Source organism: Macrobrachium nipponense, chromosome 48 (assembly GCF_015104395.2).
Source record: "Macrobrachium nipponense isolate FS-2020 chromosome 48, ASM1510439v2, whole genome shotgun sequence".
In the NCBI taxonomy this organism is placed as follows: Eukaryota; Metazoa; Arthropoda; class Malacostraca; order Decapoda; family Palaemonidae; genus Macrobrachium; species Macrobrachium nipponense.
The window spans coordinates 15,005,980-15,023,032 of NC_087223.1; the positions used below are offsets into that span (position 1 = coordinate 15,005,980).

The following is a 17,053-nucleotide window of genomic DNA, read 5'->3' on the forward strand; positions in this document are numbered from 1 at the left end:
TTTAAGGAAATCAAGTGAGAAGAAATGATTTATAATGTGCACGTAGGGGACTTTGATTTGAATATCGAGCAGAAAGATTTTGACGAATGTGAAGAAGTTATTCCGGTTGTAGTCTATTTAACTGCTTACTGCTGTTTCTCTGTTGACAAGAAAATAAAATGCTCATTTTGCAAAGAGCTTACGACACATTCGAGCGATAAAGAGCTTCCCCAAACTTATAATTATATAAATGGTGTCAGCGGAGGTTCCCTATTACGCCCAAGTGCTATAACTGTAAACATTATCATGTATAGTTATGTAATTCTAAGTAAAATTACTAAAATGAATATTTTTTAGAGGCAATGAATCAGCGAAATATTGCTTTGGCATTGACAATGAAAGCACAGACAATGAGAGTGGATTTCCCACTGATGTATGTGATGCAGGTCATGGCACAGAAAATATAGAAAAAATGCTTGTTTGGGCGACAACAAATTCATTATTGAACAATTTTTGTAGGAAAGAAAATGACTCGTTGGCCCATGGTAGAAGTGAAGGAAAAAACAAATGAAAGCTGCAAACTTTAACCTCCAATGCCCGTTAATATATTTTTTCAATAATAACAATAATCATGATTATTCTTATTTCATTACTTTCTTCTGTAATAACTCTATGATTAGTTTTTCCTTTGTACATTTTTTACTGAATAAATGTCTTAATATAGAAATCACTTTCCTTTCCCTGTTTTGATCACCACAGATATTGGAAAACTTCAGACATCTCATAGACAAAATGCTATTAGCAATAAGTAAGTTATTGAAGAATAGAAAGACAATGATAATAAGACAACGTAACGATGGGATTTCGTTGACCTTATGGAAAGCAAACAGTAGCAATTACCATGGTGAAAGTCGCGCACAGCTGCGGCCATGGCCTCAAGTTGCCTACGTCACAATCCAGTGACCAGGCCGTGGTTGTAGGCCTAGTCCTATGTTACGGTTTTAACTGAACTAGAATGTATTTGCATAATGAATTTCGTCTTCCAAATCAATGCTGAAGCCTCCTAATCCAATCTGCTTTAATCACATTCACAATTGAACCAAACGAAAAAAACGACAGATCTTTCGGAGTGTTCACTCACAAGCTGGAAGCCTAAACTGGAATGTCAGCCGTGCTGTGATTGGCCAAGACGGATTTCGGGTGATAGGCGATCGCTGATTGGCCGATGGCTCGAGGTGATTGGACTGTAAGCGTTTAAATGGCCCTATTTTTTTAAAGTTTACTAGTTTATTTATTGATAAAGTACTTACTGATGATAATAACCGTTAAATAGGAGAAAGAACGAATGGCAAACAACAGCTAATGACCACAACATAAGCAACAACCTTTTTAAAAGGCCGTTTAGCCCTTCAGCTTTTACTATCGACAATCGAACTGGTAAATTATTTTGAGCTCTCTGCGAAAATAGATTATCATACGATTCAGAATGAGCAAATATTAGGCTCGGAGAGAGAGAGAGAGAGAGGAGAGAAGAATGTTTGTTTTTCGAGTACCGAAGTAAACGTCGGTAAGTATAAAGCGACCTAGAACTAAACAAAATTGCCATATTTCCGTTTAATTTAAAAGGAAAATATAAATTACCGTTGATATAACATTCTCAAGTGCGTAACTGATTAAAGCTATGGCATAGAAATCTTGCCTTCCGAACAGACGATATTAAGGATCACTTTCCAGTCAAGTTGATCGTATCATACGCTGCCAATAACTCTGTATGCCACATGTACGACGAACGAATTATTCTCATTTACAATATCAAACAATTAATGGAGTCTTGTTTTCATTAATTTATCATATCTATTATTATATTTGTTACATTAGAATTGTGTTATATTTGTAGATAAATTAATTCTATAGACTAAGAGTTGACGCTCGATAAAATATCGTACGCCTTGTGAGAACTTTCATTTATAATCATGTGTTGAAATGCAGTCATTGTTCATGAATGACTCATTGAATTGACTGATAACTTCTAGTATATATCTTAACGTCAATAATCAGTGAAAATGTTCGAAAATCAGCGTATTTAAATATATACAATCACAGTTTTGGAATTAAAAAATAATAATGCTTCTCTGACTTGTCATCTTTTCTCTTTCTGCATTTTCTTTACATAATAATTCTATATATATATATATATATATATATATATATATATAATATATATATATGTACATATATATATGTACATATATATATATATATATAATATATATATATATCTATATATATATATATATATATATATATATATATGTGCCTAAGGAAACTAAAAGAATATCGCCCCCCCCCCCCCCCGAAATTAATGCATAGATCACCTCGTCTTTTTATTCTAAATGATGTTATGATTTTCTTTTCCCTCTAGGCCTATATGTTGGAGTTAGGCCTATAGCCATTGAAGAGGACGGGTATCATAGGTAAGTGACTAGGTTCTGTAGGCATAATTATATTTGCATATATGTGATAGACCATAGTAATTCTTGTCGTTGTATTTTATTGTATATTTGATAAAAATAAGAAAGCTATACAGTCCCTTGATTGTCCACACCATAGATACTGAGGTTCTCAACAGCTGGTCTAAGACGAAAGTGTGTGCAATTGTAATTCGTAGAAGACATTTACATGGCTCGAATAAGCTAAATACATAATTTTGGTGAGATAATCATCATTTGCGTCCATTATCAACGCCTTAACAGATCCCACGAAGCGATAACATGAAAATATCGTCATATTCAAAATCCGAGTCTTGATATGATAAGCGTAGAACCTGTGCTTGTGAATATCTTGATTTATCAGCTTTCGCCGATTTTAGAGCAGTCCGTTTCGTCGTTGACGCTTACAATAATATTTTCATTTTACATTTCTGTGAGCATTAAAACGTAGAATTATTTAGTGAGTGTGTATTACGATCGCTTTATATATTTAAAAAATGAACCGATCAGATGATTAAACTTTTAGGCTCGTAGTCTCTTGCGTTGACGTCTATTCAGGGTAATGAATGAATTTATTCATACGAACATATACTTGAAATAATTATAAATATGAAGAACAGAGATTATATTTTAAATCGGTTATAATCGTCATCTCAGTAGCTTTTCTACACATTAACAAACATCGCCTGTACTAGGTAAAATTCGCATTTACCAGCTGGGTAAATCACTCTCGTAGCTGGGTATGAAAGGACGAAGAACGGATAGATTTATTACTACTGAATTATAATAAAATAATTTTGTAAATATAAATTACAAATTATATTTGAAAGCGGTTAAAAATAATCGTTTTAATTGCTTTCCTCACTTCGACAAACACCGCTCGGAGCTCGGGTAGATTTTGCTCGTAGCTGGGAAGAAGGCGGATAACGGGTTAAATTATCTGTATGTAATTATAATGAAATTGCATCGTGAGTAAACATTATAGATTATAATATAAATCGGATAATGTCGTTCACTGTCGTCACTTTCATCATTTTCCCCGTCCTCTGCACATCAACAAACACCCTATATAATACCTTTGCGCTCGTAGTCCGCCGAGTCACGTGACCCAGGCATTTAAAACAAGTCGACCAATCAACGCCGAGAACGGCCTGGGGCTCAGCCAATCAGCGCCGTTGTTGACAGTCTAGCTCCGATTCAAAAGAGGATCAGACACACTCGTCCGACATTGCTGAAGCAAGGCGTCGAACTTTTTAGTTATTTTTCGGCTGTTTTGGGGCCCCGTTCGTCGCTGGACATGGCCGCTCACCTGAAGGAGGAGGCGAAGAAGGAGATCCCCGAGGTGATATGCGACGCGACCACCGGGAAGAAGTACCAAAGGGGCAAATTCCTCGGCAAGGTGAGACAGAGAGAGAGAGAGTGGCTAGCTAGCTATGGGCCCTTAGCCTGACGATGACTCGATTTTAAAAGTCTCGTATTTTATTATCAAACCTATTTTCCATGTTAACTTAACAATTATCTTATGATATATGATGTGGTTAATTATTTGTGATAATTATGCTCTAAGGCGCGGTCTAAGCTATGCCCTTGCATTACGGTTGCCCTTTTAAAATTCTTTCTAAATCAGTGTTCCATATCAAACCATTAGTATATTTCGCTGGTTGATTAAATATCGTTATATAAAATGTGATAACTCGATTATTTAAGGTAATTATCCCCTAATTATGGCATGACCCCTACTCCTATAATTGCCAAATTTAAAACGTCTCGTATTTTTTACCATGAAACCCATTTTTCAATTTACAGATCTTATTTTCAAGTTAATTAAAGCCTTAACTTATTATGAATCAATCAAATAATTCAATTATTTACGGTAATTATCGTCATTTTCATGTCAGGCCCAAGCTGTGGGCTGTGGCCTCTGCCTTATAATATCCCGATTTGAAATGTTTTAGCTATATTTTACTTATGGATCTTATTTTCTTGCTAATTGAATTCATTAACTTATTGTGAATCTAATAACTTAATTATTTATGGTAATTATCTTCTTAAATACAGTGAGGCCTAAACCACTCACCATACTTGAATCATAACCTATCATACCTTGGCATACATACCCTAAACACACTATGATAATCCATGTGTGCCCTGTATTTAGTTTTAGGTATATCTAAACATGTTTGATATATAAACATATGCCTAATAACATCCCAAGACCATTAGGTCAGTTAAGTTTTCTCTATTTATGCTAGACTATTTTCCAGTGACATTTTAGGTCGGTAGGTCACTTAAGCATCCTTTTCAGTATTACATGCTGCTTTTTTACAATTGCAGTGAATAGATGGTCTGCATTGTTGTTCAAGCCATTGGGGTAGGTAAGGTTAGGCTAATTAGCTGTAGTAAGCCAGGAGCCGTTTTCCAGTTTATTTTCTTTAACTAAACGTTGACCTTTTTTCGTCTTGATATCTTCAGTAAATAATTTTGGTAACTTTTCACTTCTATACCAGCCATACTAGGTACTACCAAGAATGCTATTTTAGAACCAGCCCTGAAGGCATTAACATTGAGTCATAAACAAAAAAGGCAGATATATTATTAGCGCGGTAGATTTTAGCGTTATTATCATATTAAGCTGAAGGAGACTCGAGAACTAAGCAAAAGCTCTTAGATCAGTTATTAGAGTAAAATCACAATCTTTCTCTGATTATTTCTTCATTATCGCCTCTTCATGTAGACCTAGTATATCTACTTTTATTGAATGAATCTCTAATGTTTCAATTTTCTTTGTATTTTAATATTTACCAGGGAGCTTCCCCCTCTCCCTTAACTTTTGCTAAAAAGTATGGCATTGATACTGAAGGGATGCATCTTAACCTATCTAATTGAAATTTTGGTATTTGACCACTGTAGACCTTTACTATTATAAAGTGTGGCAGTGATATATACAGGTGGGTCTTGTTAAATAACCTATGAAATACTTCCTCTGTTGGCCGTAGAGGAACTTGGGATACTATATCAGTCAAATATCATAGACAAATGCTCCATGAATTCATTAAAATCTATAGCGGTTTGGGTGTTGTGTATTTAAAGGGTTTTTGTTGCATATGCTCCATTAATCTGCCTTTGTTTTTGCTCATGTTTATTGATATCTTTTGTATTATCATGTGTGTAGTCAGTCAGGTCTTTCCAAATTTCAATTTTTGTTCTTGATTGCAATGTATATAAAAAGATTTCTAATAGGTAGCTAGTGTGGGACTGATGCAGTAACTTAGTTTTGTGAGTAGGGCTACATATGTACCAGTTATTGCTTGTTATAGTATACCTTGTTTGGTTTTATGTCCAGCCTTCCGCAGGGATTCCCTTCCTGGCAGGCCTTTGAACGTTTTCTAAAGTTTCTTATATTTAATAATTGTCTTTTATTATTTTCTCATCGGTATCATAGCTCCTGCAGAATGGGAGAGTCTAGTTCTTTTTTAAAAATGCTTTCTTTTATTATCTTTACTTCAGGTGGCATTTTGTTGTATAGTCTTGGTGCGCAATGTTCAAATGCTTTCTCACCTGACTTACAATTTGATCTAGGTTCAAATAGCCTTTATATGCTTCACTTGCATGTCTGATTGCAATATTCATTTCAGGTCTAAAGAGACTTAAGTAGTCACATAGATATGTTGGTTCACCATATTTCTAGTTTCTTTTAAAGATTAAAGAATTTTTTTTATGCTACATTCCAAAATTATGGCTAGTTATTGCTGTATTTAAATATTCACACAGTCATTTGTTCATCAATTATTATTCCTCAGTTCTTTGGTGTCAGTTATAAACTTTTCATATTTTTCATATATCTAGTAGAACCACTGGCTTTGAACTAAACTTGGCATAAAACATCCTATAGTAAAGCAAATTTAAGTTTCTTTTAAATGGTTGCCATGAGAAAATTGGGTTGGGCGGCCGAAAACAGGTTTTCAAGAACCACTGGCCCAGAAATGGTTAAGTCAGGTAAAAGCTTCCTGATATAATACATATTCAATTTTGTCCAAGCCATGTCCCTTAGTGCTAGGATTGAACTGCAATGATATTTTATCCAAATATTTGTAGTTTTGTCAGGAAACTAACATCGTCTTCACTTTACAGGGAGGCTTTGCAAGATGTTACGAACTCATAGATTTAACCACAAAAGAAATCTTCGCCGGAAAGATTGTGGCGAAATCCCTCTTGTTGAAGCCCCACCAAAAGGATAAAATGGCACAGGAAATCTCTATTCACAGAAGTCTTAAGCACAAGCATGTTGTCGGCTTTCATGGGTTTTTTGAAGACTCGGATAATGTGTATATCATTTTGGAACTGTGTCGGCGAAGGGTGAGTTTGTTTCTGTATCTCTGTGATATTAATGTTTGTTGTGTTAACTTTGTAAAAGTCAAAGGTCCCGTATTGTACGTGCCACCATTTATAAGGCTGACCACGCTGGAAAATATAATTCCCCTTATATTTTATTATTTATTCATATTTTTACTATATTGGTTTTATTTTCTAATAGCTTTTATGATATGCTTATATTGAAATCTACTTATATAAGTTCTTTAGTTTATTTTTTCTTTTCTAATAAGTGTGCTCTTCATTCTTTATTTCCCATTACCTTCTGTTAGTTCTTTCAGATGAGCACCTTGTTTTTTTGGGAACTTGAGTTTCAAGTCAGTAACCCCTACTGTGGGTTTGTTCTATATGAATAGGGTTCATCTGAATAATAATAATAGACTGTAGCTAGCAGATGTTGTTATAATAAACTTACTTCTAAATTGTAGTTAATTCATTTAAAATAGTTTCACATTGAAGTCACTGAGTTCCTTCAGAATGGGTCATACTCACATGACCTGTTGGTATTTAATAACCTAACCGAGTCTGTAACTAATGACGAATGTCAAATTATAGAAACAGATTAAAGAAATTATGTTGGAATCTAACAGGTGCTCCTTCCCTTCACAATTCTCTCTCGGATTTAAAGGAAAATGAAAAAAGAGAAAGAGGAGGAGTGTTTTTATTCTTTTGGAATTGAATTAGGGAGATACTTGACAATGACTCCTAGCTACTAGATCTTGAATGAATGTTGGAAAGCTGGAGGTGCATAGTGTAAGTCCCCTTCAACAAGTGTGGAAAATGCAGCTTCTCAAAGATACATTGATCTGAACATACTTAGTATCCAAACAAATCAAACTTGAGTAGTAAACTTTAGGAAACTAGAGTTCTAAGGTGATACTTTTGCACTTTTTCATAAACTTCTTAATATTAGTTCCTCACTCTTGTTAAGAGAATAACAAATATTGGAGGGAGTTTGAGAACCACTGGTTTAGATTATTTTATTTTTAATATTTAGTTCCTACTTAACTGAAAAGTAAGTTTTAGTTTAGAAAATTGGACCTGAAAAGTAAGTTTTATTTTAGAAAATTGCATCTTATAAACATTACGAAAATGAGTAAATCTTTTTTTTAAAACTTCTTTTTTGTAAATATATTTTTGTTTATCATCATATATCTTTTGTTCCCCTTCTGCATGTCAAGAGAATTAACTAGTACTTCAGGGTCCCGTATTTATCATAGCTTCCCATGACATCTCATAAATTATTCTCTCTTAAGTCACTCAATCATTCATAGTTAAGAGGAACTTCTAAGAGTGTTTTATCAACGCTCTGAGAGAATCTCTTTGCTATGAAAAACGGTATGTTTAGAGAAACTTTTAAGAGATCTCGCTAACAATAGCGGAAAATATAGTGCTACAATCCATGAATATCGATTTTTGGCCATTATTTTAATTAAAAAAAAAAAAGTATTTTAAAAATTCAATATATTCATTAATTATGATATTAATCTTGAGATCTGTATATTATTGTTGAATTCAAAAGTAGAGATAGATAGATATAGAGACAGATATATAGATAGATAGAGATAGTTCGATAGAGAGAGAGAGAGAGAGAGATAGATAGTAGATGATAGATAGATAGGGAGATAGATAGTTAGATAGAGATAGATATATAGAAATAGAGATATATATATATATAAACACACACACACAAATAAATGAAACATGAAAAAGGTGAAGCACTAGTACTATAGGCCTAGTGCTCCTCTCTCACTACTAACCAAAAAAAGCTCTAAGGATTTTCATTTTCATTCCATTCTTGACCCTTCGCGTCTAATCCTGCGCCAAATATATGTGATCAAATTAATTAATCCATTAATTTTGAGAGAGAGAGAGACTGATATGTTAGAAACCGCAGAAAACCTCTCTGTGCGGTTGGCAATCGCCTCTCTGATCAAGTCAGTCACATACATGAGGCCACTTTGATCAACTCTATTATCTTTTTTTAAACTCACTGTCGTCATACACATCGAATATATCCAGTCTTGGACGAAAATTCCTCGGGCGGCGAACGCGGCGTTCTTGTTCGTCTGCCATGTTTACAGTCTGTGACTACCGCTATGAGAAACTCCTAAGTACTTAGGAGACCCCTCCACCACTCTTAAATCTCGGCCTGAGATATGAGTACTCATAGCGCGTAAGAGGCTTCGTAAAATTCTCTTAAGAATTTTCATAACTTTAAGAGTGTTTTAATGATTTAAGAGTACTCTTTAGGATTGATAGTGACCCCCGAGAGTTTTAACCCGGTGTGTATCCACCTTTGCGCCGTGTTTATTACAAGCCCTGGTTATTTTTTGTTTTTACAACTTCCAAAACTAGTACTTCAGATCTTTTTAAGTTGGAGATTACTGTAAAAACATAAGACTCTATATCATAAAGGTAATCACTCCAAAGAAATATTAGTCTTATATAACGACCCACAAAACCCTTGGAGGTCACTGTCCAGGAGAATATCCTTTTCTTTTTGTAAATATTTATTTTTGCGTTCATTATCATCCATCTTTTGTTTCCCCCGCTTTGTCATGAGAATGTAGTTCCCCTTTCCCCAAACCTCTCAAGTTCAGACAGGACTATTTACTCTTTATTTTATTTTCTTTTCTTATTTATTTATTTTTTTGCTTATTTTTTATTTGCTTTTACAATTTCCAGTCTTTAATGGAGCTACACAAACGTCGCAAGGCTGTAACGGAACCAGAGGCCCGTTACTTTCTCAAACAGATTCTCTTAGGTGTCAAGCACTTGCATGACAGACAAGTCATCCATAGAGATCTCAAGCTAGGCAACTTGTTTTTGAATGACGAGATGGAACTCAAGATCGGAGACTTTGGTCTGGCGACCAAAGTTGATTATGAAGGAGAGAGGAAAAGGTGAATATACTTTGTGAGCGCTGTAGGTGTTACTTAATAAGGTTCTTCGCGGCATCCCTTCAGCCCCGAGCTGCGACCCCTCTTGTTCCTTTTATTGTACTAACGTTCTTATTCTGCAATGTTTTCTTCCTGTTACACCTTCAAAACCTTTTTGCTCTTAGTTTCCCTTCCAGTGCTTGTCTTTTAATCTAAATTATATTTTATTTTTCATTCCAATATGACTTAATTTTCCAAGACAGTAGTTGCAGGCTTTTCCTGGTGCTATTGTAAAATATATTCAATTACGTACTTATTTATTCCCACAAGCCAAGGTTGTAGCGTAAGAGTCCTTGTGTTAACCAAATGGTTCTTTTGATTGTAGGCATTATTTGTTAACCAGTGTTGTCCGAGTTGATATATTTCATTGATTATCATTCCTTTTTTTGTTTTCAGAACTTTATGTGGTACCCCGAACTACATCGCCCCAGAAATATTATGTAAAAAGGGCCACAGTTACGAAGTTGATGTTTGGTCTATAGGTTGTATATTGTAAGTATCTTGACAAAAACTGGTTTGCACTTTTCTTTGTAATTGGTAAATTATTATTCTTTTGATTAGCAGGATGTTGCAGTAATTTATATTGATCCAAAAGTCACTTGCAAGCAATTCTTTTATGTATTTTCTGTCCTTATTCAAAGGTTATATGTTCACAAATCTTTATATAAAAATGAAAGTTTTGCATCCTTGTGTATGTCAAACTGTTCAGTAATGAACTGTGAATCTAAATGAATATTCTTCTTACAATTGTTTCTTGTGGACGAATCTCTTGGTATAAATACCACCTTTTCTGTAAACTTTTCTCATTCATATACCTGAAGAGAGAGACAGCAGTCTCTGAAATATAGCACTTTTCTCTCTACATTTTGGTGTTTTTATGGGCTCCTTTTATTAGATGGAATTCTGTTGTTACAGAACATTTTTACCAGTCATTGTTTCTTAGTGTAACTACGAGGTTTTCCTCCTGTTACACCTACTAAACCTCTTATTCTCAATTTTCCTTTCAGCGTTGAATGACATCACAGGTCCCAGTGCTTGGCTCTCAGCCTAAATTGTACATTCTATGTTCTAATCTGTCTATTTAAACTGTAACTTTTTCACAGGTACACTTTGTTAGTGGGTAAACCTCCCTTTGAAACCCAGACCCTGAAGGACACGTATATGAGAATCAAGAAGAACGAGTACCACGTTCCTTCGAGAATTGGACCGCTGGCTCGGACCCTCATCACGAAGTTGCTTCAGGGGGATCCCTCGAAGAGGCCAAACGTAGACTCCATCATTAGTGACGATTTCATGACGATGGGTGAGGAATGTAGTGTGTTTCCAGTTGCTTCTCATAGACTTGGATGTGCTCCCAAAGCCTTGCTTCTGTATTTAAGTATTGTGTCCTATGTTTTTGATGCTTATTCTGGTGTTGACTGGATGTAAGTTTAATTCGATTTCTTCAATTTACAGGTTATATTTATATATGTTCCAATTACAGGTTACATTCCAACACGTCTTCCTACATCTTGCCTCACCATGGCTCCGAGATTCGATTCGAGGTGCACTGTCGTTGCTACTAGAAGGCCGTTAGTTGAGATAAATGCAAAAGGTGAGTTTTTTCTTTAGATTTGTAATATTCCAGATGAATTTTGTAACGGCAAACATGTCACTGTGGACTTAGAATATAGATTTAGAAGTGCTCAATGTACCCTCACCCCTGTAGGCAGGTAGTGCCATTAATGCATCTCACACCATGCACTGTAACCACTCTATGCAGCATCCCTTTGGCCTCTAGCTGCAATGCCTTTCATTCCAATCACTGTACCTCTGTTCATATTCTCTTTCTTCCATCTTACTTTCCTAAGAGTTGTTTCATTGTGCAACTGTGAAGTTTTCTTGCTTACACCTTTTAAAACCTTTTTTCTCTGCTTCCCCTTTTTAGCACTGAATTGTATATCCCATCCCATTTGCAAAAATAGTTTGAAAAAGGAAAATCAACACAAATTGCTAATGATGTTCCATGACTGAATTGTGTATTCCATTCCATTTGAGAAAATACCATTTAAAGGAAGAAAATTTACAATGACATCCCAGACTATCAAAAAATGATTTACTTAATCTTTGAATTTATAGATGGATCACCGCTGAAGAACAAGGAAGCAGTCAAAAAGGGAGATGGCACACCATCTAAGAATGCAGGAAACAACCAAAACGGGAACCAGCCATCTGAACAGCAAGCAAACACAGGTGTCCAGCAGCAGAGACAAGAGGAGCCAACAGACTGTTATCTCAGGGACTTATACACTCAGGTCACTGCCGTGGTTTCCTCGAAGCCGGATGAACGGGAAAATGTCAATGAAGGTAAGTTCTCTCTCTCAACGTATTTGGTAACCCTTGTGTTGAGCAAGGATTAACAGATCATTATAGTGACTGGCCGAGTATCAGATGGCATTTGATAGACTTGCGATCCTTGCCGAATTTAAGGATGGTATTTGAAGGATAAATTTGTTATTCTCAAACCCTAACATGGATGGTTCTCTTGACAGATGAGTGTGAGGACCCAGCTGCAGTACCCATGATTTGGGTCAGCAGGTGGGTGGATTACAGCGATAAGTACGGCCTCGGCTACCAGCTCTGTGACGACTCCATTGGTGTCCTCTTCAATGACTTCTCAAAGCTCCTGCTCCTTGCCGATGGAGAGTAAGTATATTCAAAATTGAGGTTCAGATTTTAGTACAAAATCAGGTTCTGTGAGTAGTTAAGCGCCTGTATTCTGAGACTAAAAATATTTAACTTGGGTTAGTTAGTGCACCTCACTTGCAGTGCACTGTAGGTGGTCCTTTTCAGTGTCCCTTCAGCCTCTAGCTGCAACCCCTTTCATTCAGTTTACTATACCCCATTTGTATTCCATTTCTTCTATCTTACTTTCCTCAACCCTCTTCTGGTTTTCCTCCTGTTACACCTTTGTAAACCTTTTACTCTCAGTTTTCCTTTCATCACACAGTGACCTCATTATAGGTCCCAGTGTTTGGTCTTAGACCTTAATTGTATATTCTGCTCTGAAAACACTTTTTTCGTCCACAGCAACATTCACTACATCGAGCGCACGGGGGCTGAACACTATCACCAGCTGAAGAATTATCCGTCAACCTTGGATAAAAAGGTCACTCTCTTGAGGTACTTCCGCAACTACATGAACGAGCACCTCCTGAAGGCTGCTGCTGCCATGTGCCCCAGAGAGGGAGACGACCTAGCACGTATACCTTCTCTCAGAACTTATTTCAGAACAAGATCTGCTATTATTCTTCATCTTACAAATGGGACACTTCAGGTAGTTAAGTTTGTTTCTTATTGGAATGTTGTGAGACATGTTTTATTTTATTTCCATATTAGGTCAAGGCATAATACATTCTACATATAGTTAATATTGTGGTGTGTTTAAACCAGTCTTGGAGCTACTATAGAATTCTTTTGGAAGCTCACTTGATGATATGTTACATCCTATCTCCTTCAGTTTATACATTTGGCTGTTAGCAGTTTTCTAGCTCGTTTATATTGTAAGTCATTTCCGAGCAAAATGTTTCTAGTTAGAACTGGTAAACATCTGTTCTCACCTGGTAAATCCTTAAAAACTGGACTGAATTATAACTGGTTGTTACGTTTGTTTAACTATATATACCTTTTTCATTTCAGATCAATTTCTTTGAAGATCACACTAAGATCATCTTATGTCCTCTCATGGGGGCTGTTACATACATTGACGAGAGAAAGAACTTCAGAACTCTTAAGCTCTCAAGCATAACAAAGGTGAGTTGTTCATCTTTCCTGATTTGGGTTTAAATGTAATAATTGTACATTTGTCAAGGAGTGAAAATGAACTCATGCTGTATGCATGACCAGTTTCTTTAGCTGTGTTGTATCTTAGATGGAATCGTGATGTATTTCTGGAGACCTACATATAGACCTGTCAAAAGTTGCTGTTTTGTTGCTTTTCTCATTTCATACTTGCAATAATGGATTATTCATCTATATGTCTGGACTAGTTTCACCAAAAGGCAAAGGAGTACATCACTGATAACTTCTGTAGTAATTTTCCACAGTAGGGGTTCCTATCTTGTGTGTTCTTTGTAGGCAGTACAAGAGGTCCTTTTCAGTGTCCCTAGTGTTACTTCCTTGGAGGGGAGTAATGCCATCAGTGCACCTCTTAGTATGCACTGTAGACATTACTTGAGGTTCTTTACAGTATCCTTTTGGCTGCTAGCTGCACCCTTTCTCATTCCTTTTACTGTGCCTCCTCTCATATTTTCTGCTGGTCTGCTGGCATAGTGGCTAGTGTCATGGTTTGCCAAAGAGTGAATAAAGACTCACGGGCTATGCTGCAGTGTGTGGTCTGTAGCAGGTTGAAATCGACTTTCTTTGGAAGCTTGAATTTCAAGTCGATGCCCCCCCCCCCCCCCCCCCCTCCCGTGTGCTTGTTCCTTGTGAATAGATTTCATCTACTGAAATGATAATAATTTCTCTCATCTCTTTCTCCACCCTCTCCCAATTTCATAATGCAACTGTGAGGTGTTCTTCCTGTTACACCTCTTGAAATCATTTTATTCTGTTTCCCTCCCAATGCTGAATGACCTTATGGTGTAGATTTTGTATTCCATTCCGATAACATTAACCCCTGGCTTTATTCACTAATCTCTAAATAAAGATTCCATCATTTAATCCTGTAATGATTATCCTAAACGTTTACTTTCCAGTATGGATGCAAGCCAGAACTGGCAAACAGACTGCGCTATGCACGTTGCATGATCCAGAAGCTGATGTGCGTCAAGACTTCAACAATGAAGAGTACCGTCTCGTCAGGTTCATCCCAAAGCTCGCAAGCCGCAACTTCCTAAGAACTGTATGTTTAAGAAGAATGTGTTCTCCTGTTTTAGTCAGCCTCTTGATTAAGCCTCTCATACTGTGTACCATGTTATCCATGGGTGTGTAGTCTTATGTAGACATAACTTTTTTTTTTTTATTTATCATATTTTCAAGTGCTTTACATTCATTTAAAAGCAGGTTTTGACTACTGGACCAGTTAGTTCTTCCACACATGACTGGTTTATCACAAGTTTTATATACCACTTGCATTACTAGTCTGCTCTCATAGTTCATAATCCATTGCAACATTTTTGCTTTGAACTTTTCAGTTTTTTCATATTGACAAACTTCCCCCTCTTTGTTTATGAAATGATTACAGTAGTTTCACCTTCAGATATATCATTTGACATGTGAGCTTAATTGTATATAAAGTTAAATAAGCCTATTTTTTAAAAGAAATAAGTTACAAAGCCACAGAAATCTTTAATAAGTCAAGTTAAACCCTATCGGATGGTTAAGAGTAAAGTCTTGTTCCTAGTGTTTACAATATAGGATTCCTTCCTGCAGAGTACCTGAATAGGATCTTTTGTTAACAGGAAGAAAAATGGAGCAAGACTGACCATATCTTTAGCTGTACCTAAATCATGAAGGGGCTGAATAATAAAGTAATACATCATTTCACTGTGATAGATGCTATCATTGCTCATTGCAGGTCATACCATTATCACTGCCATTTTAGCATAAGATATGTCATATAAACCATTGCCACAAAGCAGCTGGAAAGTCATAACACTAGCACTTAATAGTGTATGTGGCTTTTTGCATTGTACTGTACTAGTGAATATGCATATTTTTCCCTAACATTTAAATGTATTTTTGAGATGGTGAAAAAATCCACATTAAGCATTCATTCCCATTTTAACCTCCGAGGTATAAAATGTACTTGTTGTGTTTTTATGATTTTCATATACTACATATATGTTTTAATTTATAGTGTATCATAATCCTTTAAATGGTTAATAGCTGCTCGATGAAGCAGGCCATTATCATTGGGCCCTACAACTCCAGCATTATTTGTTAAGAAGAACTTTTAAGTTTCTGTTTTGTTATATTTTGGGGTGCCAGATTTAAGGAGTTTCTCTTGCTAAAAAAAAAGAGATTGTGCTCTCTTTCCATTTCTTGCCAGTTAAGGGGAACAGATTTTTATGACGGTGGGCCGCTGATGATCTTGCTTGCTTCTGAAATTTCAGGGTGTAAGCTCCCCAAACTTTGTGCCTGTATATTATTTGTCTTTAGTTAGTTTGGGGACTATATACAAATGTTAACAGTGCCTGAAGAATCTGCAGTGAGATGGAGTGTGTACAATGCTGTACTTGTGAATCTTGTCCAAGTTTAACAGAGGACCCTGTAGACAAGTTTGCAGTGCATGACTTTATTTGGTAAACAAGACCACTACAGTCTTGCAATAAAAACAACTGTTAAGTTTTGCCATGAAATTCTCTCTCCTTAATCATAATAAAATTTTAATTAGCCAAGCCCATCAGCTTTGGTTGCAAACATTTTGAAAAAACAGGCTAACATAAAAAGTTTATTTTTTTTTTTTTGTACATCGTAAACTTAAAAGTGCCTTGGCCTGTTAAGATATTGTCATAATGGTGTATAATTTGTAGGACTGTAATATACTCTATATATTTTGAATGATTGATATAGAGTATGTATAGCAAGTTAACACTGTTCTGCTGTGATAAGCAGGAAATTATAATTATAAGTAGGAATATATTTTTAATACTAAAAAAGGTTTGCCCAAATATTTAGGTTAATTTTAGTCCTGTGAATATAACAATAAATGTTTAAAAATTTTCATGACAAATATTATTACCACAAACTACATATTGGTGTGAAAGACTGAACTTGAAATAATTGGTATGTTTATTACAACAAATGTTTGATTTTCTTGTTGGAAACTACCAAGAAAATGGGGATTTGGAGAGATTCCTATAATCAGTGCACTCCAGTATTATAAGTTGTCCCCTTTGTAGCTCAACAAAGGGATACAATATTTGTAAGAATTTGACTGTCAATGAGCTCAAATTAGTTTGGAATATGCTGAATGGCATTTTTGAAGTCTCCAGTTTTATTGTTTGTATCGGTATAAATGATTTTTAGGCAATAGTCCAAGGTTTGCGCCACCTCTGATTCCATTCTTAAGCTGATTAAAGTCAAACAAAGTCTTCTCTTCACACTTCCAACTATCACCTCTTACCTCAACCGTGGATTTTTATCCTGGTTCCACTTTTAGATTCATTTACTTCCTGGATTTCTTTATCATGCTGTCCAAGCACCACTGCTCCATCTTTTCAGTCTTAGCACTGGCTTGGCTTGACAGCCTAAATTTCATAAATCACTTTGAATTGGGTAAATTTTTAT

At 35.7% G+C, this 17,053-nt stretch overlaps 1 protein-coding gene across 1 annotated transcript; it reads left to right on the forward strand.

Annotated features, from left to right (window-relative positions):
* The first annotated feature begins 3,642 nt into the window (after window positions 1-3,642).
* Window positions 3,643-16,487, forward strand: LOC135205056 (serine/threonine-protein kinase PLK1-like). The gene is made up of 11 exons (XM_064235326.1): window positions 3,643-3,867; window positions 6,600-6,824; window positions 9,528-9,745; window positions 10,178-10,273; window positions 10,885-11,084; window positions 11,265-11,375; window positions 11,900-12,127; window positions 12,313-12,466; window positions 12,851-13,097; window positions 13,460-13,573; window positions 14,518-16,487. The coding sequence occupies exons 1-11, from the start codon at window positions 3,766-3,768 to the stop codon at window positions 14,656-14,658; spliced, it is 1,836 nt and encodes a 611-aa protein (XP_064091396.1). The 5' UTR covers window positions 3,643-3,765; the 3' UTR covers window positions 14,659-16,487.
* The last annotated feature ends 566 nt before the right edge of the window (window positions 16,488-17,053 follow it).